The 11,844-nt window shown below is 34.9% G+C and overlaps 1 protein-coding gene across 2 annotated transcripts in view; it reads right to left on the minus strand.

The window, feature by feature from the left end:
- MS3_00002787 (uncharacterized protein) overlaps positions 1–11,844 on the minus strand; it is a 51,398-nt gene that overhangs the window by 23,021 nt on the left and 16,533 nt on the right. For both annotated transcript variants that reach the window (XM_051210411.1, XM_051210410.1), the window contains exons 4-7: positions 8,612–8,860; positions 6,733–6,877; positions 5,226–5,500; positions 2,495–2,718 (exon numbers count right to left, since the gene is read on the minus strand). In XM_051210411.1, coding sequence (XP_051072907.1) covers positions 2,495–2,718; positions 5,226–5,500; positions 6,733–6,877; positions 8,612–8,860 — 893 coding nt within the window. The remainder of the gene's footprint in view (positions 1–2,494; positions 2,719–5,225; positions 5,501–6,732; positions 6,878–8,611; positions 8,861–11,844) is intronic.

Genomic DNA, 11,844 nt, shown 5'->3' on the forward strand with positions numbered 1-11,844 from the left:
CATCAAGGTTATACAAATTAAAAATGATAGAAATGTTTAATGGACTGTAAACAATTATTTCTCAAATTCATTTGATTAAATAAATGATGGACACTATGCTAGAGTGGCACGGATTAGTGAATCTCACAGTTTACAGTATTATTATTTATTTTATTTGAACATGCCCCCAAATGCCCTGGTATGGCCGAGAGTGGGGTGGGCCCTCCCTCCCTTTCGAAATGCTCTCACACGGCCACGCGTATACAGCCTCTGCCAAGGAAATCTTACTCAGTGCCTTCTCGCACCAAGGGTGTTGTTTACGAAATTGAGAGGACAAAAAAAGTGAATGTCCGTTGCTTTAACCGGGTCCCAAACCAATGGTACACATGGGCTCCACAATCCTGAAGGAACAAATGGCGTATGAACCAATTATTGGTCACCGGCTACCATGGGACTGCATCTCCTCACGACGCTCCACTGCCTTATGGATTAGACCTTTACGTCAAAGGCTCGGGGTGTGGCCCCCCTAAGAAAACCACCTGCTTCGGTCTGAGCACCCAGGCAGTATCACAGCCCACACACAAATATGATGAAATTTTGTGTGACACATATATATTTGGTGCCCTCTTGTACCAATATTTATGTGTTCAAATAAATAAATAAATATTTGAACATATAAACATTGGTACAAGAAAGCATCAAATATATATGCACCACAATTTGTCATTCGATTTGTGTGAGAGCTGGAATACTGCTTAGACACCCAAACTGAAGCAGGTGATTTTCTTCAAGAGTCACTCTGCGAACCTTTGACCTAGAGGTCTAATCGATAAGGCAGTGGAACGACATCAGGAGATGCAATCCCATGGTAACCGGTGACTAAAGATTAGTTCATACGCCATTCATTCCTTTAGGATCCTGCAGCCCATGTCCATCAACCCGGTTAATGTGCCGGACATTCGCTTTTCGTTCTCTCAATTTCGTAAACAACACTAATGCCGCAAGAAAGCAATGAGTAGGACTTCCCTGGGAGTGGCTATACTAACAAGAATTGTTGCTCAATAAAATTCATCCTATCAACCAATCAATCAATCCATCAGTTATTTGATACCTATACGTGAAGCCTAGTACAAATGTGTGTTGATCCAAGTTATTACACTATGTCAACATAATGAAATGAAAATGACGAGATGAAAACCATAAGACATAATCAATGATAGTGGGAAATACCAGGTATTGGTGAAGACAGAATAGAAAAGATGGAAAGTATGAAATATTATTTACATCTAAGGATCAAGGGAGGATAAGTAACGAATGGATTTGGGTTAGATTATAATTTATGGACGACCCTTAAGCGACGCCAATGTGACCTTCAGAATGTCCACCTACGAACTAGGAGGAAATAGGGGTTATGAAGCACTATGAGGAATCAGAATTATGATTTACAATTGATGGTTAGGAATTAGATTTAGGGTTTTCATCACGAACTGACATCAGCTATAATATCAAAACGCCATCTAGCCAAACGGGCGGATGAATTTCGGGCCAAAATCTAGGACTTGTTATCTTATATTTGATTGGTTCGTCCATAAATTATAGTCTCGCCATGGATTTGTGTCATTGCAACCAATTATAAACCAAGTCACCATCAAACATTTCCAACTATTGATCGCAGTTAACATGAAGATCCACAACCAAGCCATTCTTTGCTCTTAAGCAGATTTCGATCAACGTGAATCAGAGTGATAAGAATAGATTGGTTAACTAGTTCGTTTAATGAAATCGGACTTGGAGACGCATATAATAGGAGAAGCAAACTCTAACATACTTAGTTCCGTATGATATGAAGAAACGTTGAATATACATTGAAGAAAACTAATTTATACAAATACACCCAAAATTTACCATAGCTAACGTCTCAGTTTAGGGTATATACCTCCAAACTAGAGTACATACAGTCCAGAACAAAGCTATGTGTGTACTAAGGGTTACACAAGTGAATGTTAAATCTAATCGGATCTCTTCAACAGTGTAAAATGTTTTTCGAATAGGAACAATGACTGGAAGGAGTGTATATAACTTTCACTGAACTAAACACGTAACAATAACATCATACATACATTATTCCATAGCACTCAGTAGATCAAGTAACTTACAACATACATGCGTAGCTGATAACAAAAGCAAAGTTAAGACAAAATAAATTTTGTTAAATGTCTAGACTCATTACAAGTTTATGCACTCAGGTTTAAGTTTTAATGTCTGTGTGTTGCCTAGTGATACACATCGATTAATTTAACAGAAGAAGGAGGACGAGTGGTGAGATTCAGAACTTAAGACTTAATGATTGATTCGAACATTAACCCATTGCTCTGATACTTCAAAATTGACTCAATCAATTTAATGTTAAACATTAGCTCACTAACTATATATCATAATGATTTACCATTATATACTTTATCACTGTTATTCTTAGCATTACAGATCGAAATGAAAAGACCGATGACTAACTCACCATTTATCATTTAGAAACTTTCCATTAACATATAATGAATCAATAAACGATTTATGATGATTGGACATAGTAGTTGTAGTAGTAGTAATGGTAACATTGGTAGAATTAGACGAGAATGGATAAGGTAAAGTAGATGATATATTATTGTTTGCACAGACATTCCCTTTTGATAATTTCCCCGATGGAATATTCATCATTTGATATGAATGATTCATATCGGATGACTGAAATAAACAAAATTAGATTGAATAAACAGATAAGGAGAAATGATATTTTCAATTATCTTTTTCTTTTCGATAATCTTAAAAATAAAAATGATTATAACCAGAGAGGGATTAAGCGTTCACGTGCGAGACTGATAGGTCTCGGGTTTGAATCTTACGGGACGGGATTGTGGATGAGCACGTGTAAGGAGTCCCATACTAGGATGTAACGGCTGTCCAGTGCTTTTAGGTTTTCCATTATGGTCTAGCTTCAATTGACTTATGAATTCAATTATTAAATAAAAATGATATTCAGAAATCTATTTCAAACTCAATTAGTTTTTGTAACATAATGGAGAAGTATGGTAATACCATTAAATAATCAAGTATTCAGTTTCAGGTTATAACTTGGATAAATAGCGTTAATGTACTGATATAAAGACCACAAATTATCTTGTTTATTTTGTTATTTTTGCTAATGCCCACAACTGCCCTGATATGACTGAGAATGGGGAAAGTCAGCTCTCCCTTTCCAAATCCTCTCACATGATTACGTGTGAACAGCCACTACAACGGAAGTCCTACTCACATTAGGAGTGTTGTTTAAGAAATCGACAACATGAAAAGTGAATATCTATCTCTCTAACCGGGTTGGTAAATATAGAGGGTTCACCTAGGGGAGTTGGAAAACACTAATAACAAACTAATGATACGCATAGACTTCAGGATACTGAGGAAACAAATGGCATATGAACCTATAGTTGGTCACTGACTACCATAGGACTGTATCTCCTAACTTTGCTCCACTGACTTATAGATTAAACCTTTAGGTCAAAGGTTTGGAGAGTGACCCTCAAAGAAAACCACCTGATTCAGTTTAGATGTCCGAGCATTATTCCAACCCTCATACATATTTGATGCCTCTTTGTACCAATGTTTGTGTATTTAAATAAATAAACAGATACACTTTTGCTAACAAGTGGTACTTTTGATGTGTAAGGATGTCCACAGTAACGTATTTCTAATGCATATTTCCCCACTGATCTTTGCTATAGTCTGATTGATCATATTCCCGACTTTAGTTATTTTGTTTCAATTTTAACTTTGTTGAAAATCAAGCTTTTACCCGAGTTTCACAACTTCTCTTTGAGCGATTATTTTTGAAGTGTTGTGTATTATTCTTTCAACTCATCAAGTTCTCATAGATTCTATTCAATATTAAAAGAACCTCCCAAACATTTGTAATTCAGTTCAGAGTGAAGCAGTATAAGTATTGGGTTCAAAGATGTTACCAAATCATTTAAAACTGGTCATTTTCACAAAAAAAGGGGAAGTATTTTAGGAATAAAATGGTTTACTCAATCATAGTAATCATACTATTTTTAGGATAATACCTATTTTGAATACATCAGAAATCTATAAGAAGAACATGTCTAAATATTTCGATCGTACATACGTAGATACAGAAGTTAATAAATAACTGTGACTTTTGAGTATAGAAAAAAATCCCAAGCGACTTCTCGAATTCAAAGGAATCATTGTTCACTTCATGGATTGAAGTTAGTTAAAAGAAACCATTGAAAACTAAGAAGCATTGAACAGTTGTTTTGTTCTAATATAGAACTCTTCAGTAGTGTGCATTCACAAGCTACCGCAGCATCGAATTCAAGACCATAAGATCTTATAATAAACACTTATAAATCTGATACCATTGAGTTGGCAACCTATGGTTTAGAATGTTAACCTCAGTAAATCTGTTATATTGTTAGCTAAGGTCAATCAGTTTTTGTATTAAAAATGTCATAGTGACAAACTCTATTAATATATTACATAATGTACTATCAACATAAATTACTTTTCAACTAGACTTATCATCTTTATATACTAATAAAAAAAGGCAAATCAATTTTTAGCATATATATAACCGATAGGTCTGTAGTGGCATTGGGCCCCTAAACACACAATCATCAAAGCTGAACATGAGACAATTGAGGAAACAGATATCCAACATTTTAATGAGGAGAAAAACCCAACGATGGGGGCAGGAACAATGAATTGAATTAATTCGAATTGAAAAGATGACGTAGCTTGGCCTTGCAGGCGTGGTCTCTGTTGAATGTTATCTTACATATTTCATTCATATTAAATATATTGTTCTATCTCTAGCCTAAGCTTGTTCTTCATCATGTATTGGTTGACGATGCGATGAGTTCGTGTAGAATATGATTTGACTTCCACATAAGATCTTATAGATTAGGCAGTTAAATCATAACAAATCTACAATTTTAGGATTAGGTCTGTTATTTGAGCAATACTAATATCAAAGTAGACCATAATTCTACAGGTCCTATGTTCGAATCTCGCTAGGTGAGATCATGAATGCACACTGCTGAGGAGTCCCACAATAGGACAAAACGGTCGTTCAGTGCCTCAAGGTTTTCCATAGTGATCTAGCTTCAATTGACTCATGATCTCAACTATTGAAATAACAAATAAACTAAAAGTATTTTTATTATTCATTAACTTACACTACTTTGATTTATATTTCTATTTAACAATGGTGATGATGATGTAGTTGACATGACAACTTCTTGTGTTGCATTATTTTGTGGTGCGAGAGCAGTTGATGTAGCTAGACCAGTAGTGATAGGTGAATATTGTGAATTAGTAGATAGTGTTGGTTGATTGTACTTGTGATTAATTGATTTGTTTACATTATTAGTATTGTTGTTATGAGGTATACAATCATTGATTGAATTTGGTCGTATTGTAGATGATAAAGTACTTTGTACATTAGAAGTTGCTAATGGAAATAAAAGTAAAGACAGAAGGGATAAGAGTTGTACACTGTAATTATATTATTATTATTATTATTATTATTATTATTATTATTATTAAAACGTCAGAGGGTTTTAAGTAGTGGATATGATATCATTTGGCATCTAAATAGTTCATTGATAACGTCTCAAACCATGAATCTGAATGACTCAGGTTCAAATCTCACATGGAGTACCAGTTCCTTCAAGACTTCAAATACACCTTACTGACAAATGTTAACTATCACTCAACCTAAGTCGGGTAGAGTTCCATACCAACTATCTCTAACCGCCTAGTAGTACATTATTAAAGTAACAGACAAATAAGACATCGATCACTACTCATTGGTCACTTGATTGTAAATCTACACTATTCTCAAGATTCTGGAACAAAGTAACAAATAGAGTAATATGAAATTCTTTATCAGTAAGTTTCGTAACAATATTAATCCATTAAAGAAATAAAAACGACTATCACATCGATTTACATCGTGATAAGTTGTATTTACGACAGTTGTCCAAAGAACAAAGTAGCAGAGTATTAGGATCACCAAAGACGTTAAATTATTGTCTACATCGTGATTGATTCATAACCCATAAAATTTGAACATCAATCTACAATATTTGGTTGAAAAGTCTAACCAATTTCAAACATTTAATAGTTGAATTCATGAGTCAATGTAAGCTAGACCACCATGGAAAACCTAGATTGGTTGAAGTTAGACATTAACACAATTGGATGCCCGATCAGTGGTCTAAAGGTTAAGCGTCCGCCTGAGAGACTGATAAGTCCTGAGTTCGAATCTCGCGAGACGGAGCCGTGAGTGTGCACTGTTGAGGAGTTCCACAATAGGACAAAACTGCCATCCATTTCTTTCAGGTTTTCCATAGTGGTCTAGTTTCAATTGACTCATGAATTCAACTATTAAATTATGGAGTGATGCAGAAGTACCATGTTGAGCCTACAAAGGTAGTAACAATACTAAAGAGCAGCTTAAGACAGATTGGTACAGAGGAAAAAGTATAACGATAGCTAATCACAATAAAATCTGAAATATTAAATTGAATGGTGTCAGAATTCCTATCGAGGTGCAAGATTTCCATCAAGTTAATAGTTTAGATACTTAAGCTACTGACAAAACAGGTAGAAATGAAAAATTGGCATGAAGAAGATATATTTTCTGTATATTTCTTCCTGTATATCAAACGAAAAACTTACTGCTGCATTGATTTGATATTTTTGCATTACTCATAAGTAGACTGCCAAATTTACGTATTATATCTTGTACTGGTAATGTGGTACATTCAATTGAGTGACTATTATTATTATTATTCTCATTTGATGACTCCACTGAATGTTTCGTCTAAGAAAAGAGAAAATGCACACATTAAGATGAGAGAGAGAGAAAGAGAAACAAAGAAAAGAGACAATCGAAATAAGGAAAGAATGACTGCTGGGAGACTGAGGCAAGATCTGAACACTAAAGAAACCAAGAAATATCTAAAATATGCTGGTCAGTAAGTCAGTCAGTAACAACGTAGAACTTTGTACGTACATACATCACTTCGAGTTGTCATACCACATTAGCACAGAGTTACAGTTGTCGATTCAAGTCCTATAGTGGTAGAAGTAGTAAAAGTATAAGTAGTAATCGAAAAGATTAGGGTTTGAAGATGTTATTCAAAGAGTATAATCCAGTGAAATAAATTTGGAAAGAGGAAAAAAGGGACATGAAGAATTCAGAAGATTAGAATTTGGGAGAACACAAAGAGTGGATGCACCTGCGCCATCGCAAACGATTTTGATCCATGTCATTCAAGGTCTCTAACCACTGGTTTTTATCGTCTCGTGGATCTCAACCTGGTAGTCTACATCAAACAATATGGCTCAGTCCACTTGTCAGTGACTTCATAGATTTGTGCTGGATTATTGAGTGTCTTTCAGTTAATTCTAGTGGTACTAATATTTGTATATTATCTAAGTGAAAGGATTCTTGAAGTATTCCTAATCTTTTACTTAACTTTAATTTCTGTACTTTGATTTGTTTAGGGTTGAAACGTCTATGAATAGTGGAATTCTAGAAGAAGCCAAATAAAAATTCGAAGTGTTGCTTAGACATAAAAATAACAGTGAAAATCAATTAGTCACAGTCAACACAAAACCTGACACTAGCGTGTGTAATAGATAGATATACATACTACACGTTTGAATGATCTCATATCATGAAGGTATACAAACTGATTAACCAAGTGATAATCTTCATCTAGTATTATACATCTAGCCTCAAGTATTAATCACTCAATGATTTCAACAAATACAATCGATGACACTATTCAAAGTCGTACTGTTATTCATAATCCAGTAACAATTTTCAGTGTGAATTCAAATGATAGCAAGGATTGTACTGATTAGAATGTGATGGAAAGATATACTCTACATATTTTTATTTGAATATTGGCACAGCGAACCCTTGTGTCATTTCAAGTTTTACCATTCACAAGCACAGTATGTAATATTTAAATGAAATACATTGATTAGAAAACACACTTTCACAGTATATAAAACAGAATATCATTTTCCTATTTCATTTTTGCATTGGTTGATTGAATTTTCCCATTGATGTATAAGGACAGCAACTGATCAGTCCCTTATTGGCATATTTGCATCCTGTGTGGATTGACTCGATAATGCCTGAAGTCACAAGAATTATAAGCAGATACGATAGTGGCTAGCAGTGAAACTCAGTAGTTAAGTTGATCAGATGGCGTTTCAAGTAAACGGTATTGGGTTCAGGTGTTCGAGTAAACATCAAATCTGGGATGCAGGCACTTTCAACTGACGAGTTCCAAATAGGACGAAACATGTATTCTGGATTCTAATGCTAGCCAGCATCATATCATTTTCCTATGCTTAATAATTAAACCTCTGCTATTTTACAAAGGTCATAAACTTGTCATCATTCTATATATATATATATATATATATATATATATATATATATATATATATATATATATATATATATATATATATATATATATATATATATATATATATATATATATAGTGAAAGGCACAAGGGAGGGAGCATACTTACTTTCAAATGATCTATTCCATTATTTCCAGTGACCATAGCATTAGATGTTATCATAGTGTCAGAAATAGGTGTCTCCATGTCATGATGTTTAGGCCAACTCGGTAAACTCGTTAGTCGAGTGGATGGAGCTCTTTGAGGAATTGATGGTTTTCGTGAATTTGTTGTAGGTATATTATGATGAAACTGTTGTGTATGATGTCCATTATTTGTATTATATGAGTTGATGGTTGATTCTACATGACATATAGGCTAATCAAGAAAATAATAGGAAAGAACAGATATTTATCTATTTATTTTAACACATAGATATCGGTACAAGGAGGCACCAAATACATATGAGACATATAAATCTCATTCGATATGTGTGAGAGCTGTGATAGTGCTCGGGTGCCCAAACCGAAGTAGGTGGTTTTCTTAGGGGGCCATTCCCCGAGCCTTCGACCTGAAGGTCTGATCCACAAGGCAGTGGCGCATCGTAAGGAGATGCATTCCCATGGAAGCCGGTGACCAACGATTGGTTCATACGCCATTTGTTCTCACAGGATACTGGAGCCCATGTGTACCACTGGTTTGGAATCCGGTTAAAGCGCCGGACATTCGCTTTTTGTCCTCTCATTTTCGTAAACAACACCCCCCCCTCCATGAGAAGGCAGTGAGTAGGACAGATAGATTCTCATAGTAAATATTTGAGATAGTTTAGGTTATTACTTTAAGCTAATTTCAGTCGAAAAGTATTGTTAGAAAGCTGAATAGAATATAGAGGAAGTCTATAATTCATAGGTTGATTTTTTCATCAGTAAACTACCGAAAACTATAAAGAAAATAAATAGCTCTATTTCATCCTATAATTTGAAACTCCATAAAAATGGTAAGCATTTATAGCTCAAGCACATGGAACCGAACTCAAAACTTTTAATACAAAACCATCAGGTCAGATAAATAAAACACATACTATTTCTAAATACGATCAAGTTGTGATTTAACGGGACAACCAACCAGTCATGTTGGTAGGTAAATAACCATCTTATTATTTTATAAATGAGGGTAACTCCATGGGTTGTAGATTCTTATTAAGACCTCGAAAATTCTACTGAAAACTAGTTGCTAATGAAAAATATTTTGATTTCACAAAGACACTGAAATATGAATCATCTTATTCTGAAAATTTGAAGGTTTCGGGATCAACTCAGACGGCGAAGCCATGAAATGATACTTCCTAGGAGTTTTGAACTAAGGTGAAATAGATATCCAGTGCTTCAAGTTACCCAATCCTCGTATAGTTAAAGTTAATCCACCGTGAAATTCCTAGCCCCCAAATGCCCTGGTACGGACGAGAATAGGGAGAGTCAGCGATCCCTCTCGAAAGGCTCTCAAGTGTCCATGCGTATACAGCCACTGCCAGGGAAGTCCTACTCATTGCCTTTTCGCACCAAGGGTGTTGTTTACGAAATTGAGAGGACGAAAAGAGAATGTCCGACGCTTTAACGAAGTCGGTGGATATGGAGAATCCACCTAGAGGAGTTGGGAAACTCTTATTCAAAACCACTAATGCACATGGGCTCCATGATCCTAAGGAAACAAATGACGTATGAACCTATTTTTAGTCACCAGCTGCCATGGGACTGCATCTCCTAACGTTGCTCCACTGCCTTGTGGACCACACCCTTAGGTCAAAGGCTCCAGGTGTGGCTCCCTAAGAAAACCACCTGCTTCGGTTTGGGTAACCGAGGAGTATCCCAGCCCTCACATAAATTGAATGATTTATGTGGCAAATATCTGTTTAGTGCCTTCTTGTATCAATGTTTATGTGTTCAAATAAATAAATGAATTAATTATTAATAATAATGAATCACTTATATTGTTAGTAGGAAAATGAATAGAGTATATGGAATGATTAATGAAATAGAAAACAAATACATAGAATGTAAATGTTTCTCTCTATTTCTCTTTCTTTAATGTTGATTATAAGCTTTTAGTGGTTGAATGAGTCAACGTAAACTAGACACCACCTTGGAAAACTTGGAAGCATTGGACAGCTGTTTCATCAGACAATGGATGAATGGTTGCATAGCTATTCATAGATCGATGGAAGTTAGACATTAACATCGTTAGATACCGGCTCAATGGTCTAAAGTTTAAGTGTTCGTATGCGAAGCCGAAGGTTTTGGGTTCGAATCCCGCGTGTGGGATCGTGAATGTGCACTGCTGAGGTGTTCCATACTAGGACGAAACGGCTATCCAGTGCTTCCAAGTTTTCCAAGACAGTGTCTAGCTTACGTCAACTCATGGATTCAACAATTAAGATTATAAGTTTGATATGTTTTTTTTTCCTATTTCATCATACTTTAACTGTCAAGGTAGAATAGTTAATGTAAACTTAGGGAGTCCTTTCTAATGTTATTAATTAAAAGATTAATAATAATTATCAGAAAATTAATCTTTTGAAAGAGAAGTAACTAATATTAAAGAAATATGATAACTCACTGATTAAGTTAACAACCTGATGTACTTAGTTGCAAATCACACTATATCATAGCTAATGATATGACTACTAATCGGTTGCTCAAACTGAAGTAGATGTAGGGGAGGTTCAACTAACAGCCTATTGTTTGAAAGTCAGATGACTTAAACAATGATCTACTGGTTGATTGAATTTTAGAGTTCATTATTGACATAATAATTAAATTAGTAAGTCATGTTTATCGTAGAATCTGTTAAGTATGTGAATTCATTCAATATAACATACCACATCAATAAAGTGCAACGAAATGATCAACACAGAACAGTAATAACAGTATTAGAGATAGTTGAAGACAATAAGGAATAGACAATAAAGAAGAAGAATAAGTTGATAACAATGGACTAACTTCTAGACAGATTTCCTGAATTCTTTGTGAAAAGATATGACTCGTTAAATGAATAGAATAGGAAATATAGTAGTTAGTTGCTTATTAATGACTAATTTTTCACTTGATTATTGAAAGATAATGTGCTTACTGTATTTCAGATTTAGCTTTGTTTAGAGTTCTAGATGTAAACTGGGTCACACGGAATCGAATCCATGAGGGAGAACCAGTTCCTTGAAGATTACAGGTACACCTTGCTGACAAGTATCAAATAGCACGAAACCCTGGTCCAGGGTTTCCTGTTAACCACCATATTATCTCAACATAGTGCACGAAATGTAGAGTCACCTAGACTAGTGGCCACATTGCAACTTGGTCGATAGAATT

This window comes from Schistosoma haematobium, chromosome 1 (genome assembly GCF_000699445.3).
Source record: "Schistosoma haematobium chromosome 1, whole genome shotgun sequence".
NCBI lineage: Eukaryota > Metazoa > Platyhelminthes > Trematoda > Strigeidida > Schistosomatidae > Schistosoma > Schistosoma haematobium.